Source organism: Mixophyes fleayi, chromosome 5 (assembly GCF_038048845.1).
Source record: "Mixophyes fleayi isolate aMixFle1 chromosome 5, aMixFle1.hap1, whole genome shotgun sequence".
Taxonomy (NCBI): Eukaryota; Metazoa; Chordata; class Amphibia; order Anura; family Limnodynastidae; genus Mixophyes; species Mixophyes fleayi.
In genome coordinates, this window is record NC_134406.1 from 139,648,014 (window position 1) to 139,667,061 (window position 19,048).

The 19,048-nt window shown below is 37.0% G+C and overlaps 1 protein-coding gene across 1 annotated transcript in view; it reads left to right on the plus strand.

The window, feature by feature from the left end:
* LOC142158677 (dynein axonemal heavy chain 5-like) overlaps positions 1-19,048 on the plus strand; it is a 363,541-nt gene that overhangs the window by 251,974 nt on the left and 92,519 nt on the right. The window contains exons 62-67 of the mRNA XM_075212884.1: positions 8,848-9,042; positions 10,461-10,616; positions 11,281-11,463; positions 14,881-15,051; positions 17,565-17,943; positions 18,761-19,032. Of these exons, the coding sequence (XP_075068985.1) occupies positions 8,848-9,042; positions 10,461-10,616; positions 11,281-11,463; positions 14,881-15,051; positions 17,565-17,943; positions 18,761-19,032 (1,356 nt within the window). The remainder of the gene's footprint in view (positions 1-8,847; positions 9,043-10,460; positions 10,617-11,280; positions 11,464-14,880; positions 15,052-17,564; positions 17,944-18,760; positions 19,033-19,048) is intronic.

The window sequence follows — 19,048 nt, forward strand, 5'->3', positions numbered from 1 at the left end:
TCTAATCTGTGGGTGTGTCAGAAAACAACTGTGTCTGACTCACAACTTCTGCTTCCATATGCTGGAGTGTTAGAAGTCTTTTGGTTACTAGATAGTCACTGACAAATGATAGAGAGGAATATAAGTTGTCATACAACCTCCACATGAGTCATATCTGTGGCCAAGGTCACTGTAGGTAAAATCACAAACAATCTGATGAAGAAATATATTGTAATGAAAGATTTGAAGCAGCATAGCCATGAAAATGGGGTATATTTTTTAGCAAATTACTGTGGCAGGCTATCAGAAGAATGTTGGTATTTACCAATTTTCTTGTCTTTTTTTCAGGCAGCTATTAAAAGTTCCCTTGTATAAACTAGCTACTAGTAAAATTCACAAATATATATGTTCCTATACCTTGACAGATTTTGAGATGTTTGATATTCTACTTATACATAGTATCTATCTTTGTATAAGCTATTGTTTGCTGTTGTTAGCCAATTTCTGCAAAAGTAGCTGTAGCCAATGAGATCTTGAGAATGTTGACAGCAGCAAGTATTGATAAATTTGCTGATTTTGTCCCTACTGAACTTATGTGATAGTTTGACGGCATGAACAAAATAGATAAAAAATAGATAGCTATTATAAATTACTCTAGCACACAAGTCTGCTAGGTGTTACAAGTAAAAAAAAAGTATTTGGGCATTAATAATGAATAAAATAGTACAATAATATGCAATTTGATAAATGGGTGAAAATAACTTGGGTGGCACTAGATACGCCCACAGACCTAGCAGGAAACACCCCTTTGGGCAGAGCAAGGCACACCCCCGTCAGCAGTGCACTCAGATGTTCAGTTCATGATCTCCTGAAATTATTTTTCAAAAGTTGTCAAGTATGATATATTCCTAAACACTTTTTTAGTTTCAGAACTTCCTTTGTGAAGCTTATTCTCTACTTACACACAGAAATAGAGAAGATCTCACTTCCGTTCATTACTTATTGATTTTGCTATTAATCATACAGGATCTAGTATTCTATGACTATTACTTGGTGAAACGTAGCATTTTAAAGTGTGTTTGGAAAATACAATGTATTTGAGCAAAACTGTATCTATAATCCAAAACTGATGTGCTGTATAAGAACCTGAGCAAAAGCTAATGTTTAGCTTTTTTTTTTTGTTCTGTGTACTTTCTGCTGACTTTAGAATAGACTTTAGAAAATTTGATTTGTGTGATTTCTGAACATGTTCAGTGTATGACTGGGACATGAAGGGCCCAGCAGGGGGTGCAATGGTAGGGTCCCACCAGAGGGGGTGTGGCCAGCCACCTGAGTGTGTGACTAGTGGGCCAGCCTACAGAAGACCTGACTAGTGCCATATTGTAGCATATCATGTAGCATGTAGTAATATCTCTTTTCCTAAAGATGAGCCCCTGTCACAACACCACATGGAACAAAAAAGCCCCCTCTTGCAAAACTTTAATGCATTTGTAGATGCCGTATCTCTATTGTGTGATGAAGCAAGAAGGTTTTCGACTGGCCTTCTCTATGTTTGCACTTACCTTCGTTCATCCGGCACTGCACAAGCCGAGACTTCTGACCTCTTTTCTCCCCTCCTGCACATGTGTGCTGGTGCGTGATGAGCCGAGATGTAATGAGATCTCTAGAAGAGGACAGGAGGCAAGATTCCGGATCATTAGAATCTGCGGCAGCAAAACAATAGGGCGACTGGTCCTGTGGAAAGGACTAGCCTGTCCATCAACCAGAACGTAGGAGGCAGGTCCATTTGGCATTGTGGCCCTCCACGGGTTTCCCTGGTGGGCCTGTCCGACCCACACAAATACATTTCTCCTACACTGACATACACCAATGCATGTCTCATACACACTAATGCGGGTCTCATACACACTAATGCAGGTCTCATACGCACTGACATACACTAATGCAGGTCTCATACAAACTGGCACACACTAATGCAGGTCTCATACACACTGACACACACTAATGCAGATCTCACACACACTGACTCACACTAATGCAGGTCTCCTACACACTCTGATACACACAAACTGACTCACATTCACTCTCATACAAACACTCCCATAAACGTACCTGCAGTGCTACCTCCATGGCAGTTTGGGTAGGGGGCATGTCTGTGCTCTGATTGCCTGAGCGACTGTGTCAGCCAATCAGACCGCTGCAGAGGCAGTGAAGAGTTCCTACATGCAGTGCCGTAACTAGACATCGAAGTGGGAGTGACATTTGCCAAGTGGGTGTGGCCAACCTAATGTGGGGGTGTGGCTAGCACTTTACTGAAAGAATTCTGCTACACATTTGTAAATGCATGATATATACATTACAAATACAATGCTTGCCCACACAATATAAATTATTGAATAGATACAGCTGGGCGCTAATTAGACCGATAGAGTGTATACCAGCAGCTCTAGATAGGCTGCAGACCTATATAAATGTATACAATCACAAAAGGAAATAAAGCACTAGGTATAACACAAGTGGTATTTATTCAAAAAATGTGCACTTATTAACATACACAACGATTATGGCCATAAACATCCCCAAGGTACATTTAAAGTATATAAAAAGCATTCAGCATAAAATACTTAAAATAACATACAATATCAGAGAACTCCTTAGTTGCAAGACTCCTTGCCCAAGCTATTGGGTCTCCTAAAGATGATTAGTCACAATACAGATCTTAGGTGACTTGGTAGGATAATAAACAATGTCAGTCTTCAGAGAATAAACACAGCCCACGTATAAACAGATAAAAGCTCCTCTGTTGCTGTGTCAAATATGTTGCAGCCGATTAGAATACATAATTGTGCATGGCTGCATTTTCCACAAGGGGCTGAAAGAACATTGACCAAATGGATACCTCTGTTGAATAAATCAGTGTACCTGACTCGGATGAATGGAAACACAGCCGAATACGTTGTTATGAACTTGTTAGTATCAGACAATCTGCCTAAAGTCAAAGCCCATCCAGAAAAAAGCGCAGCTATGTGCGTCGTGAGGGCTGTCAGTAATACAGTCGGTCCTGCTTCCCATACAGATCACCTCTGATGGAATAGCGATGCCTGGTTCAGATATAGCGCCAATAAATGGGTACCTTACTTAGGAGTCCAAAGCTGTGCTGTTAATCAAGCCCTTGTAGCCAGCATAGACCAGACGATATATTGACAGATGTTCCGTCTGTAGCTCCTTGCCTCTGAGGAAACGGCTTATGCCGAGCAGCGCTCCTCGCCGAATCCTGAAAATGACGTTGGGAGTGATGACATCACGCCCGACATGCAGTGGGAGCGAGGAGACTGCCGGGAGCCGCCGCGAGATCAGGTGACTGTTTTTTGGTTTTTTTTTGTTCGTTTGTTTTTTTTTCTTTATTAACACGGCCGTGTTTTTTTTTTTAATGTGCTGATGGTCTGTGCCACAGAGGGGAAGGTAGCGGGCGTCTGCTGCGCCCCCTTGGGCTTGCGCCCTGGGCGACGGCACCGCCAGCACCACCCTAGTTACGGCTCTGCCTACATGAGCAGTAAAATCCTCTGCATTAATGAGCAGCTCAGGCTGCTGCTACACATCTACATTTCTGGGGGGCCTGGTGATCGCATTCCAGCCCCGTCCCCTAGTGAGAGGGGGTGGGGCTGTGGTGCCCATCGGGGATCCCCCCGGGACCCCGCTGGGCCAGTCTGACACTGCCCATGCTTCTCTTGGGTTATACATGTTATTGTTGCATGTTATTATTATTAAAATTTAATATTTTTTAAAGGGAATGTAAGGAAATTATCATATCTGAAATAGGTCTTTGTAGTTCAGAGTTTTTTCAAGTTTTTTTATCTAATGGACGATCCACTGTGTCCTATTTAACCAGGACTTTAAATATAAGCCTGTTTTCTGGATATGATCTGCTCAAATGGTGCCAACATATGTTGCTAATCGCTTCAATTGTTTGGCACAATAACTGAACAAATTAATTGGTTCCATTAATTGGTACTGGATCATTTCTTAAATCAATCTGCACCTAGCTTTATGGGCACACCTGATAGAGGGTATTGGGACTCTTTTTATTACATGTGTCACTTTTATTTGCTTGAATGTTTTTATGACATTGGTCGAAATGTGCTTAGAAATGCAAAGAGAGAAAACTGCGTTCCATCCCACAATATGGACAATCATCCTCTAGATGCACTTGATTCACGCCCTTTATTTCATTTAAATGATCTCATCCCACATAAAATGTTTGCAGTAGGTACTCCACAAGGAATACCCTCAGTTTGGTCAATTTCTCCCATTAGACATTGCAGCTTCTGCATTGGTCCAAAAGTTTGCACTCTTGGCCCTCAAATCCATGGACTTATGTACCCATAAAATGGTAGACAAGGGCATCTGAGCTGCGGGTTTGTACATTTGTAAATGAGCCTTATTACAGTGTCATGAAGTAGGGACTTTGATTTGATTTAAAAAATATAGAAATTTCAAGGGCTTAGTGGGCATGGGGGCATGTGCCCTCCCGGCCAGTCCCAAAGTGGGCTACCTTGGTCTAGGTCCCTGGGCTACCTGTATTTTGTTATTTTTCAAATGTTCTTAATAAGCTACTGAGATTTACCCCCCTACCCTTCCCCAAGATAAAATTTGCCAGCCAGCCCCTGAGAAATGTATAGGGTTGTTCCCTTCTTCTCTTTAATGCAGCTTGAGGGGCTGAGGGTGTATGTGGTTGCCTCCCAATTTGAGATTGAAAGGTGGCTTTTTGTGTGTGTCAATGGGGACTATTGAAACATTTTGCAGAACTTATTATAATGAGTTTTCAGTAAAGATTTTTCATTAAATACATTACAAAACTCAGTGAACCCTGTTGTTAGCTAGATTGCACAAGGATTGTTTAATATCCAACATTATGATTTTGATGCTGTATAATTGGTTTCAAATGACAAAAGGTGGGATTGAGACAATTGCTGCTTGATTCTTCCTCTTACATACTATTGAACAGGACAAATCCCTTTGCCCTCTGATAGACACAGGTCTATCAATCACCAATCTGTCATAATAGGAAAATAATTAGCTGTTTCTTCGTCAAGGCAAGCAATGAATGCAAGCTACACAATGCAGAACATAGAAGAGGAAAATGTTCAGTTTAATTTCTTACTATCATACATATATAAGTAAATAAGTAACCTAATTAATAATAGACTAGCTATGTAGTTCTCTACCAACACTTAAAGCTGCTCATTGAAGTGAGAGGTCCTAAAACACTGCAGTTGTCTACTGACAGTAGCGCAGTAGTTATCAGAGAAGGTATATCGTAAAAAATTACATTTTATAAGGTTTTATAGCAATTTATTTTTGGTTATAAATATGATATTAAAAATAACTTTTCTTACAATTTAAAACTTTTAACCCATTGTTGTTATAGGCAATATATGTATTGTCTTCTGCTTTGTTGCGCCTAGCATCAGGACATGCAAAAGCTGTATAATAGGAGAAAATAAAAAAAACTAAAGTTACCAGAATGTGCTTTAGTTAAGTTCTAAAGCTGGTGTAGAGGCAGCCAACTGATTGTGAATAAATATTGGATTTCAAGAAAACAGACACTAAATCACCACTTACATTGGGTGGTCTCTTGTATTGGCCCAGACCAGCATGTTAGGAAATGAGTTGACCACCTGCTATAGAGTCATTGGAAAATATAAACATTCCTCAGGGTTACAGCATGATAAAGACTGTCCAAGAAAGAGATAAAAAAATAAGATGAGACAGTGCAGTCCATTGGTCAGAAGTAGTAGCCAAACTGCTTAGATCATGCTTCCCAGTAAACATGACATTAAATGAGCTATGGAAGTCTTTGGCCATAATCGAAGAATAATGCACATTGGCTAGCAATCTTAAAGGCATTCCACAAAAAGAGCTTTTATGGGAGGGTTGCAAGGAAAAAACACTGTCTGAAAAAAATCAATAACATGCCCCATATTTGAACACAAAAAGTTTGCAAAATATCATTTAGAAGATATTATAGAGATGGGACAGAAAGTCTTGTGTTTTGATGAGACTAAAGTTGTCCTTTTCGATGTGAATGCTAGAATTCTTTTCAGTAGCAGGGACTGGAAAATTTGCCAGGATGGATGGGAAAATGAATGGTGTAGGTAACAGATAAATTATGGACAAAAAAAACTGCTACTATCTGCCACAAAGCTCTAATTGGGAAAGTGACCTGTCTTTCATCAGGGCAATGATCCAGACTTTATGGTATTCTATTGCTTAGCTTTTTAGATCAGTGTGACGATGCATGTGTCACTCACAAATAAAATTTTCCGTTCTACATTACACAGATATAGGGGTATACAAATGTCTGGGCTGTTTGCATTGCGAAATGTGCAATTTCTGCACTTGCACTTATACTGGCTTATCTTTGTAGGAGCAGTTGGATTTGTAGACATTTGCAGTTTAGGAAATGTCTACAATATATTGAAAATATATACCATAAATTAAATGTGTATGAATATTCCTAAAATATGAATATGGAGGTCAGAGGAAAAGGTGCAACAATCGTTGTGAAAAAGTATGGCTTTCCCATGTGTTCTGCATGCATTTCATAATGTCTGTTCATAGTCCTGTTTTAATGATATATTGGTGGGTGTAATATCTAACGCATACTTGCCAACTTTCTAAAGTTGGCTTCCGGGAGCCTGCCGGGGGAGGTGGGTGTGATGGGGGCAGGGCTCTAAAATTTGTGTCATTTTGGACCCGCCCCCGGGATGTAATGACGCAAAGGTGTCATTTAACAGCAGGGGGATTCCCGGGGAATCGCGGCGTTTTGGACCTAAAAACTTCCTAGTGAAGTGAGCAGATCCGGGAGATTGCCACACTCTCCCGGGAGTCCGTGAGAGTTGTGCGAAATGCGGGAGTCTCCCGGACATTCCAGGAGAGTTGGCAAGTATGATCTAATGTCCTGTGCAGTGTATGATTTTCATAGCACAGTGTGTATTTATGTGTTTGCAGCTGCACTCCATGAAAAGTGTTAGCGAATGACTGCATTTGAGTTTCTGTGATCTAGGAGTGTAGCTGATGATTCTTTATCTTGATACAATGACCTCTTCAGATCTACTCTGTTTTTTCAGTCAGTTAAATAAAATAAAAAATGTGGCTGTATAAGATAGTTTATTTTAAATTCTCCAAGAATAATAAACATTCCCCAGACTTTCATCTTTGTCATTTTTGATTGGAGAAAAGTGATTGAAAGTGTCACTGTTAGTTTTGTCTAGAAGCGGGACATTTTAATTAATTTTCTCTGTCAGTTCTATATTTCTTAGTTGCAAAAGCACAGAGTACCTGTCATGGTTCAAAGACTCAAATAAATGACATTTGAGGTTTATGGACCAAAAAAATTACATTGTAATAGGAAAGTTCTGACTTGAAAGATTGAGTTCTTGCTGCAGTATTTTAGTCCACTACCTCTCAAAGTATGATAAAACAGGCAGGCCTTCAATGACACCATAAAAATAATCCAATACTAAGGATATTGTTTGTATAACATTTTCACATGTGTGATGGGGAACTCCTGTCATTATTGCAAGATATATTAGCAGCATCCATGTAGCCACACTCAAGCCCACCTAGGTGCAGAATACATTATTCTACAAGATTTAGCTTTGTAGCTAATGGGTATGAGTCTGTTAAATATTGAAATCTGTATTTTCTGCTCCCAGAGATAATTTTCCTGATCACTAATGAGATCTATATTGAATGTCCATGATTTGCATATATTGTAATTGCCAATAGTTGCTCTGCATTTCCCATTGGTTAGACCTTTCATTGGAGATGATCTTCATCTTTACTTGTTGATTTACATTTTTAAATAAAATTGAATGGAAATATATATGATGTACATTTATTATGTCAATAACAAAAAAGCAACATTTCCTATGTTATGAGCGTCTAGTTGCTATCCAATAATGATTGTCTACTTCCAGTGATGTGGTTCCAAAGCACAATTCGATTTATTAGCCAAAAGTAGCAGAGTAACAATTGAGAATAAATTAAATACAGCCGTTACTTATCGCAGGCGCTCTGGATCCAGTGTACAGTCATTAAGGTTTGAAGGCTGTGGCCAAGTAGACTGACTACTGATTCCAGAACTCCTGCTTATATACAGTCAGTGAATACAGTGAAATAAAAAAAGATGATGTGGCTTGCTTCCATAGGTCCAGGCTTCAGTAAGGTCCAGTGTAATGCAGGTCATTGGCCAGATCAAACGATGCCATCTAGGGGTGGTCTTGGCTTCTCCAGAAGATGCATACTTAGTTTTTCTGCCAAGAACTGGTTCAAACTGGTCTCTTAGCATTACACAGACAATATCATTCTAATCGTTTATTTCCTATCATCTATAACTTGCATACGCAATGTGCAATCCTTTCAGCGAATGAACTGGACAACTGTGGATAAATAGGGGATTAGAATGATACCAAACACGATATGTTCTCCTGTAACCTGAACCTTAGATCTCACTAACATGTACATAACATTATAATATTTCAACATAAATTCTGCTACATTTCAATATAAATAACTAGGTGTTGCAACTACTATTAATGTGAGCTAATTACAAATGTGCATATTCGTGTGAATGTGTGTAAAAGTGTTTGCCACGTGTTGCGGTTAATTACGCTCCTCCACGCCGTAACGTGCTATACGCATAATTTAGGACAAAGACAATCAAGTTGTTAGATATTAATTGAAATGACTATATCCAATTATCTGACTTCTAGCTATATTAAGAGTCAAACAAAAATGCATTGTTTAAAGTGTATGATCTCCACTATAAACATCTGTGTTACATAGATTTGAATTTCTGTTTAGGATCTGAACCTTATCTCTATGCTTGTGGACAATGCTACAATTGGTGAATGGAACCTTCAAGGACTTCCTAATGATGATCTCTCCATCCAGAATGGAATCATCGTCACCAAAGCATCGCGCTTCCCCCTCCTCATTGACCCACAGGGACAGGGAAAAATCTGGATTAAAAATAAAGAGAAGAACAACGAGTTACAGGTAGGATAAACAGAGTTATTTTTGTTCTATATCTACTTTACTATCTCACTGCCTGCAGGCATTTTTTGTATGATTTTGTACAAATTCCTGAAAATCATGAAACTTGTTCATCCCACTATAATAAAAAAACAGATTCACAAATTCTGATTTATTGCCCCTTTTGTCTGGTTCCATGATCCCTTCTACTCCATTGCTTTTGTATACAGCAAATGTCACAGAAACCCACATCAGATAAAATATGTTTGACTCTGCATTAGAAGTTGATGAAGTGCAGTCTTTTATGCGCTTAAAGTAGTTTTGACGGAATCTTAAGCATTAAAAGTCCAACCCCAATGAGAAAGGCATACCTTGTAGCATACGCTCTCTTTGCTTGCATGGTTTATATTTTACTTTGATTCTTGTACTCAGAATTTTTTTTAAGATAATAACCATCCTTCCCTCCTTCCCTGTACGTCTTTGAGAATCTACTTATGTTACACTTACCAATGATGTGCCTGCAGCTTGGTAATTAACACTGAATAATGATGGCCCATATGTTGTTAATAAATCTGTTGGGAAACTATAAACATGAAATACCAATTATAATTTTATTTATCTTATTCTTTGTTACAGAACATAAAATCTAGTCACATGCGATAAAGAATTAGGTATAGTTCTGAATTTTAGATTAGGCTGTGCAACTGCTGTTGCATTTTTTGTAATCTTTTTTTATATTTCATTTTTATTAAATGATTTTATGGATATATCAGACTTCATTTCTTAGTTCTATGATTTTACAAACTCCGAGACACTTTGCATAGTGCTTAAACTTTTATGAAAAGCATAGAACGCTAATTCTGCCAATAATTATGGTACTATTAATGTTTATTTTTAGTATTGAAAAATAAAAATCTAAATCTGTTGTAGCGATTGCATGTGTATTTAAGTCAGCTTGGTAGTTGTGACCCAGAATGTTTCGATCTTTTGTTTCCAACACACAGTAAAGAACAACCGAAAGTGTCTGTTTTATTGCAGAATAGCAATTGCAAACATTTTATATTGCTATATAACACCGTACATTAGCAGAGCAATTGCATATAAGTAAAATAATATTCCATGAAAGACTCCATCAGTATAGACTAATCAATGACACAGGTTGTTGACCTTTATATTGACCAGCTTGCAAGACTTTCGAGATACACAGAATGGGGCACTTTGTTTATGTGCATGTTTCTTTTGAATTATTTGGTATTTGTATGCTTATTAGAATACATAAAATGGAATTGATAAAATATCAAACAATTCACACAAATAATCTTGAGGAGCAAATTGTAAAGAAAAGAACCTATGCATTAAAGTAAAATATGAAGTATACATTTCAGCAATTTGAGAACAAAACATTTGGCATTTACTAACTTTTATGCAATATATCTATACAGGTGACATCACTGAATCACAAATATTTCAGAACTCACTTGGAGGATAGCCTTTCTCTGGGAAGACCTCTCATGATAGAAGATGTTGGAGAGGAACTTGACCCAGCACTTGACAATGTTCTGGAGAAAAACTTCATCAAGTCTGGATCTACTTTCAAAGTAAGACAGCTGCAATTTTATTAGGTGGAAAGGCTGAGCAACAGTTTATATTACGTTATATAACATACTATATGTTACATTGCTTTCACGTTATAGGCACTAAATACAAAATAGTTTGCAACAGAGACATATTTGGTTAAATGTTTTAATACATTCTTGGGAATGTAGACCCTCATCCCATCATTTCCTTCTGGTGACCATCCTTTGGGGCCCTCCTAAGTATAGGAACTTGCTTGAGAATTCCCTAGTGCCTGAAATTGTCATTTAGAGCTTAGTTGCATCACTTAGATTACATTTGTCACCTACATACATTGGAGGCAGCCATTTTGTGCATTTCTCTGAAGTGCAGCCTGCACCAGTGCATCAATACCAACTGGTTCATAGTGACTTCATAGACAGCATTCCCCTGAATATCGGGCTCGGCCTACAAAATTGCTGCTTGCACTGTGTTGTTTTTCACTGTGCACTTTAAATTTGACATTATTTTATTAATGTCACATTTATTGCTTTAAAAAAACCTCTGATTTCAAAAATATATATTTATACAACTATACCAAATAACTGTAAAGTTGCGTTTAATCCTTACTACCTATATATTGCTAGGTATTAAACCAGTAATGCTTACTATTGCTAATTTATTTACTTTTGTTTTTGTTTCTCTTAGGTAAAAGTTGGTGATAAAGAAGTAGATGTTATGAAAGGATTCACTCTTTATATTACAACTAAACTGGCGAACCCAGCTTACACACCTGAAATAAGTGCGAAGACTGCCGTTATTGATTTCACTGTTACCATGAAAGGGCTGGAAGATCAGCTGCTTGGACGTGTTATTCTCACGGAAAAGCAGGCAAGTACATATCACATCATATTATATGTATATATTAGACAAAAAAGCAACACAGTCATACACCAAGATCATAGGGAACATAAATGCATCTTTTTCGTAAAGAACCAATAATTCAGAGCAGATTATAATTGTCAAGTTTATTGTATATACTGGTCCTACGATTGTTACACTATAAAATTAGTCCGCTATTAAGAGGATGTTACTAGTCTGCGTACAGAGCAATAAACAGGCAAAGCATGCAATAGAAGAATGGGGTTTCAAGAGTTACTGGAAGATGCTCTTTGTCTATTCTCTAAATGCATGATAGACGATAATTCATATTAAACTATTATTACTAGATTAGATAGCATACTATCATATTATACACTCCCTGTTCCTGTTATTAAAAATATGTCACTTGGGGGCAGATTCAATTGAGTGCAAGATAACGCTGAACATCACCTTGATGTTTAGATGCGCATATTGCTGGCTAAGAAACCTGCATTCAGATGTTGACGTTCAGCAACAAACAGAGAGATGTAAGCTGTCCACCACTGTTGTAGGCTTTGTTCATGTTGGAAGGATAAAAGAATCAGACATCTCAATATTAAAATACAAGTTAAAGATTGGCTTAAAGGATCACTAATAATAATAATTAATAATAATAATAATAATAATAAAATCCTTATCTTCTTTTGAACTTGCTTTATTCATTATGTAGAACACCACTGTTTTGTCACTGGTTGCATGTATTTCACAGTTGCTCCACCCCAGTACTGTACTGTAAGGGGTACTGTGATTTCCAAGTACACACCATAAATATTTACTATTACCATAGGAAACTACAGTGGGACAAGTGAGAAAAGGAAACATATTTTTATTCACACTGTAGTAGGTAATCTCTCTGCATTAGGGAAGGTTATTGGGATCAAATTGTGGAAAATAAATCTGATATTTCTGACTGTTGAAGCTAGTTATCCATAGGTATGGGCAATTTGATGCATAATCATTTTCACACAATAACAAATATGACTGGCTATACAGTTATCTTACCAGAGGGAAGGTCTTATACAGATTTAGTACTTCTTTAAAAACTGTAAAACAAAATAAATATTGATTGAGTTGCATAGTTGAAACCACTTTCACAATTGGAAGGATATAAAAACTGTATATTGAAAAGAAGGTCTCACTTGCTACCCTCTACTATTTGGATTCAATAAGTGTTGTAGTATTGTCAGGTTCTGCCCATTGTGGTAATAGCCATGAGCCTTGTGATGTGTTTTCTACAGGCATCTACTTCATTTTGCTCCTCTCGCAGTGGCAGGAACATATATGTATAGACATCTATAGGATTACAAAAAAAATCTGGAAATAGTAGCAACAATTTGGGTATTGTACTTTGTATTGTTTGCGTTATAGACATACAGCTGTGTAGGGAATAATGCATAAAAGAACTCCTAAAAGACTAGTTTTATCTCACAGAATGGGCTTCAGATTGCATTTGTACATTTTATTCAATAAATGAATACAAAACAAGTTCCGAGTACAAAAATGCAGAATCATGTAAAAAAAATAATGGCCATATAAACATCAACTATCCACCGTAAAATTAAAATCTGTTTCTGTTAAAGGCATCATCATGAAACTGAAAGTAAAGTACACGATTAGTTGCACAGTTAGAAGTATTTTTGCATTTGCAATTATTTCAAAGTTCCACAAGACAAAAGAAAATAAACATATTTCTGTTTTTGTTACCAATTTGAGTGCCACCTTATGGCTCTGCCACTGTGTAGGGAGCTCTGTCACACTAATTAAACCAATATAAATTATACTATCCTTATACTTCCTTCTATATTTTCTATTAACTTTTCTGTGGGTGAATAATGAAAGAATCAGATGGTGCGTTAAGACATATAACTAGATTGAAATCCTTTCTATACCCAATATTTAATTTGTATAAAAAGATATTTTGAGCAGTCTGTGTTTTTTGGATGTATTCTTTATCAGAGTGCACTGTAACTGAAGAGCTGAGAAATCTGGTTTTCAACTGCTTGATAACATTTTACATGTTAGCAAAGCTTTGCACAGTTTTTTCTTTGAGTATTTATTCCCTTCACTCATTTCACAGTCCCTCTGCAGTGCAATAAAGATCTTTCTCTGTAACGGAACAATTGGAAAGGTTCAAAGTGTACCGTGGTGTTCCATCTGTCCACTTATTTCTTCATAGCAATGTTCAGTGCTGCTGGCAATACAATCCATATTGCTTTTGTTTCAACAATAAGTTCTATATATGATGCAGCTTTGGCTTTCATTATTTTATTTATATAAGATTAGCAGCTATTTTTTGCATGGAATTTTTTTAACCTAACAAAATATAGGTGAAGCAATATATATTTATTTTATTTATTAAATAAAGCATGTGGTCAGATTTAAAGATAAACTCTCAGAAGCTTCTGGATTTCCATTTGGTTTATACATTGCATAATGCCTTGTGCACTATGCATATATAAATATGGTGTTGTATAGCCCTGTTTGCACGAGAAAGCATTCCTCAAATAGCCTAACTTGGCTTCTGAGTCAAGCTGCCAAACCCACAATAATCTCTCCTGGGCAGCATCGCAGCTTTGCTAGTGCTGGGAAATCTGTAGAAGGAAGCCACTTTGGGAGAGAGCATACAGCATAAAGCAGAGCACAAAGCATTATGGAATATATGCATGAAATGGCAATCAAGAACCAAGTTTAAAGTTAGTTGCAACATTTTCCTGCAAAATAAAAACAACAATTAATTATTAATGTTCTACTTTTGTGGCTTTATGTGCAAGTAAGAACTGGTAAGTCTATGAGATGCTGAAATGGGAAGGGTAATATTTTTTTATTCATCAGACATAGTATCATTGGAAACATTGCAAGTTTTTTTTTATGCATCACACTGCCTTTTCTAATTTAATAAAGTGGTTTCGTTTGGACAGTTCTCTAGTGTACAGCATTCACTTTGTGGGTCTACATATAAAATACTAAAATGGGGTATGCTGTGTTTTTCATGGAGGATGTTAACAGTGTGTGACCAATATTCATGTTTGCAAGTAAAAAACTGACAATACAAATTGCAAGGTATTAGCACATATTACCAACATAGTTGTTGCCAGTTGTCTTTGTGCTCTATATAAATAAGGATATAGCTAGCACAAAATATGAGGTACTGATGCCTTCGCACGCAACCTAATGTCAAGTACCTTGTTTCTTAAGAATTCCTACACTGACTTATATACATTACATTGTAATTGTGTGTATATATATATATATATATGTATAGATAGACTGGCATACAGAAAAGTAAATGCGTGGAGTGTTGGAAACTATATATTAGAAAGTGTAGTTTTGTTTAAACTGGCCTTATTCCAATAATTATTACCCATTTACTTTCACTTATTTCTGTAGGAACTGGAAGCTGAGAGGGTCAAGTTAATAGAAGAAGTGACTTCAAACAAGAGGAAAATGCAGGAGCTCGAGGACAATCTCCTATTTCGTCTGACCAGCACTCAGGGCTCTCTTGTAGAGGATGAGTCTCTAATTGAAGTCCTCAGGATAACAAAAAACACAGCAGAGGAGGTACAGCAAATGCTGTCACTTATAAATTCTTCCTAACTTATGTGTTTGGTGTAAAGTGATAATACAAGCTAACAACATCAGAAAAATATAGCTCAGAAATGTTATATTTGTAAAGAAACACAGCTTGTTTGGTCCCAGTGTGTTTGGAAGTTCCTTGGAGAATGAAGACATTAATTATAACACTGGTTATGAATTAGAAGAGTCTGATATATTATTTAATGCAGTACAGACCTCTCAGAATTTCTACATGAACATCAGAGGCATAAGTCCTTCAGATATGAGATTACTTGCTATAACAAAATGCCCCAGAACCATTTAACATTTTATAATAGTCTGAAGTTAAACATGCCACATCTACCTTGAATACAAAGTATTGGCACCACAGAGTGCAATATAAGTCAACTTCTCTACATTTACTTGCTTCACTTGACTAGTCCCACGACTTTCATTATTAATGGTTCTGAATCATTTTGGCGATGCATAGTACAAAGGATAAAGAATTTTTTGTATTAGTGACTTAGATGCAATTTAAAAATGCAGCCATAATAATTGCATTAACATAAAATTGTTCCAGGAAAATTAAACTGTTATCCAGCACACTGTTTAAAGACTTGTTCAGCTTAAATCATCCTTGTCTTCTGTGTGACTGAAGTTCTTAGTTTGAATGGTTTTAGTTACCCAATTATTATTGCTATTATTTAAATTTGTTTTAATTTGCTTATGGCTATATATCCTAATACACATATAAAGAAACTTCACATTTGCTTTGTCATAGCCTTAGCTGCTGTCATACAGAAAAATAAAGTAATAAGCCTTAAATTCATGGGTCTGCAACATGTAGAGCTTTACCTGTGTCTTGGTGTCACGAATACACTCCCATCATCCGTGGATGTTCACTGTAAGGGATTATACCAGATTTCAGCACTAAATCTTACCCTCACCTTTCACACAGGGTACAGCAGATTGGCTGAATTACTCCCGTAACGGCAATATCACACCCATACCCAATAATCATCTGCTACCACCTATTGAATAAAGCAATAGGACCCCCAATAAAATGTCACACAAATGTACCTGCTAACACACACAATGCTGCTTGTTAGTTAACAGTTTACACACTTCAAAGTGTTAAACGATCAAAACACTGTTACACAAATGTATACATTGATATACTCTTATGTTCCTTGCTAGCTATAAAGAATAACAGTTCACACACAGGCATTAACATGGTTACCATGGACAATGTGAAAGTGCAATACAATTACACGATAAAGAAAAATGAAATCTACTCTTACATAATATAATCGGTATGCTTGGGACAAGGCATATATTTCAATTTAACCGAGTCCCAAGAATCTGACAATTTGCTGATAAACCCAGTGGGTTTTTAAGTACAAACTCTACCCCTTCTGTGATGTCCCTGAGAGGAAACTGACTTCTCACACCGATGTGCTAATTGACAAAACTGATACCTTCCAACTACCAATATCCCCTGGATATGATGAATATAGTTTTCTAAATTGAGTCAAGGTACAAATTTGGTAACCTAGTTAGCACTGATTTGGTCACAAACTTGGCTCATTCTGTAGACTGCCATTTAAGGCTGGGTACACACTACAGAATTTTCCGACCAATGTGTTATCTGCAACGATTTTACTAACGACTAAAATATATATATCATGTTGCCGATTCATGTGTACACTATACATGTTTTAAAAGATTTACCCTCAGATCAACTGTCATAACAGTAGGCTGAAAAGATCATGACTCTCTAAATTATATAGAGAGCATGAATCTGAGAGCATACACACTGCAGGATTGGAAGCATTTCGTACCATAGTTGAACAAGATTTATAGTTCTGCTGAACAATCCGAAAAAACGATGATCGGTGCTTTGGAACGACTATCATTCATCGTCTGACTGTGCATGCTAATGAGATATTGCTCTGAAAGGTTGTTTATTGGGTGATTGGCATGGTAATTGGCTGAAAACACAGTAGTGTGAACCCAGCCTTACTAAGGTGTTAAATACCTTTCCTTTAAACAGAAAGTACATGCACAGGGGGGGGGCTGCTAGCGCACCTGGTCAACGGAAGGAAGAGGTTAATTAAATCAGATTCTTCTTTCTCTATTTTTTATTTCTCATTTTGCAATGCAGTAAAGCTTTTGTATTTGTGATTCATACCAGAGTATTTTAAATCCACTTATATAGACCAACTATAAGCTATACCGTGCCCAAGGCTTCCTGTACCTTCAAAAAGCAGAGCATCGATTTTGTTAAAACCAGTTGTAGTCAGTCATGTGAATTCAATGAAATTAAATCCGCTCTCTAGGATTAATCAGTACTAATCACCGCTGTATGTATTTGACGCACCTCACCTAACCGCTGGTCGAAATATCCAAAGTGTTAATAAATATTGCTGTTGATTGTTACAAGTTTAAGAGACAAAAAAGCTCCCTTGAAAATCATTTATATGAATAATAAATGTGCTGCATGTGTTTTTCTTATCAAGGTCAGTGAGAAGCTGACAATTGCAGCAGAAACAGAGGTGAAGATTAATACAGCTCGTGAGGAGTATCGCCCTGTAGCCACGCGTGGCAGCATCCTCTACTTCCTCATTGTGGAAATGAGTCTGGTGAACGTAATGTATCAGACATCACTCCGTCAGTTCCTGGGCATTTTTGACTTGTCAATGGAAAGATCTGTAAAATCCCAACTGACATCCAAAAGAATTGCAAACATCATTGAGTATCTTACCTTTGAGGTGTTTAAGTACACAGCTCGAGGCCTTTATGAAGACCACAAATTTCTATTTACTCTGCTTATGGCATTAAAGATAGACTTGCAAGCTAAGAAAATTTCTCATAATGAATTCCAGACACTCATCAAAGGTACAAATATGAATTCATTGCTTGTTGTTATATTTGTTTTATATGGTAAATGCCTATGGTCTGTGGGTTCAGTACATGTAAAACAACATTGATACTAAAGAGCATTATTGATAATGTTTTTGTAAGTTTTGTGTTGCCCCAGAAATAACCCCCTGGTCCTCCAATTCTTGACGTGTCTCAAGCAAAGAGATTAAGTTGGCAGTGTATTAGTGAATTAGTAAAAAACTGACATCTATATGGCAAACCATGTCAGCAACCTGTTAACCTATCAACTACCTGATTCCACTGCTGCTTTACAGATCTAAAACTGTAAAATGGGGTTATATCCTTAGCTAAACGAAAGGGCCATAGCCCCAAAACATTGTATTTATATCTCATTCACTCTGGAATAGACTACTCCTAAGAAAGATTTAGTCATTTGCCTAATTGTGTGCAGCTTTTTGATATTTCTACTGCCATTGCTGTTCTGGAGATTAAAGGTGATTCTTGTAATTAGAACAACACAGAAGCTTTGAGGAAAGGTGTTTGATGCAGAAAAACAACAACATTTATTCCCACCCTTTTTTGTCACAGAAAATTACTGATGTATATTTCATTTTGTTTGTCAAACCCATCAGAATAAAGTGAATGTTTGTTAAACAAAAGAAATTCTGGGAACTGTGACACCGATCGTAAATATAATTTAAATCCTTATGCATCTTGATACATTTGTGTGTCATCCAGAATGATTTCAATATGAACATAAATTGAATTTTATTTTGCACATTTATCCTGAAAACTAGACCTTTGTGAAATCACTGTGATTCCTTCCTAACAGGCGGTGCAACACTAGACCTAAATTCTGTAGAGCCAAAGCCAAAAAAATGGATACTTGATATGACCTGGCTCAATCTGGTACAATTGTCCAATCTACCTCCCTTTAATAACCTGTTGGGACAAGTGGCAAGAAATGAAAAATCATGGAAAATCTGGTTTGATGAGGAAGCCCCTGAAGAGTGTTCATTACCTGATGGATATGATAGTCTGTTGGATACTTTTAGGAAACTGCTTCTTATTCGGAGCTGGTGTCCTGATCGAACCATCGCACAGGTATTGTATTGTTATC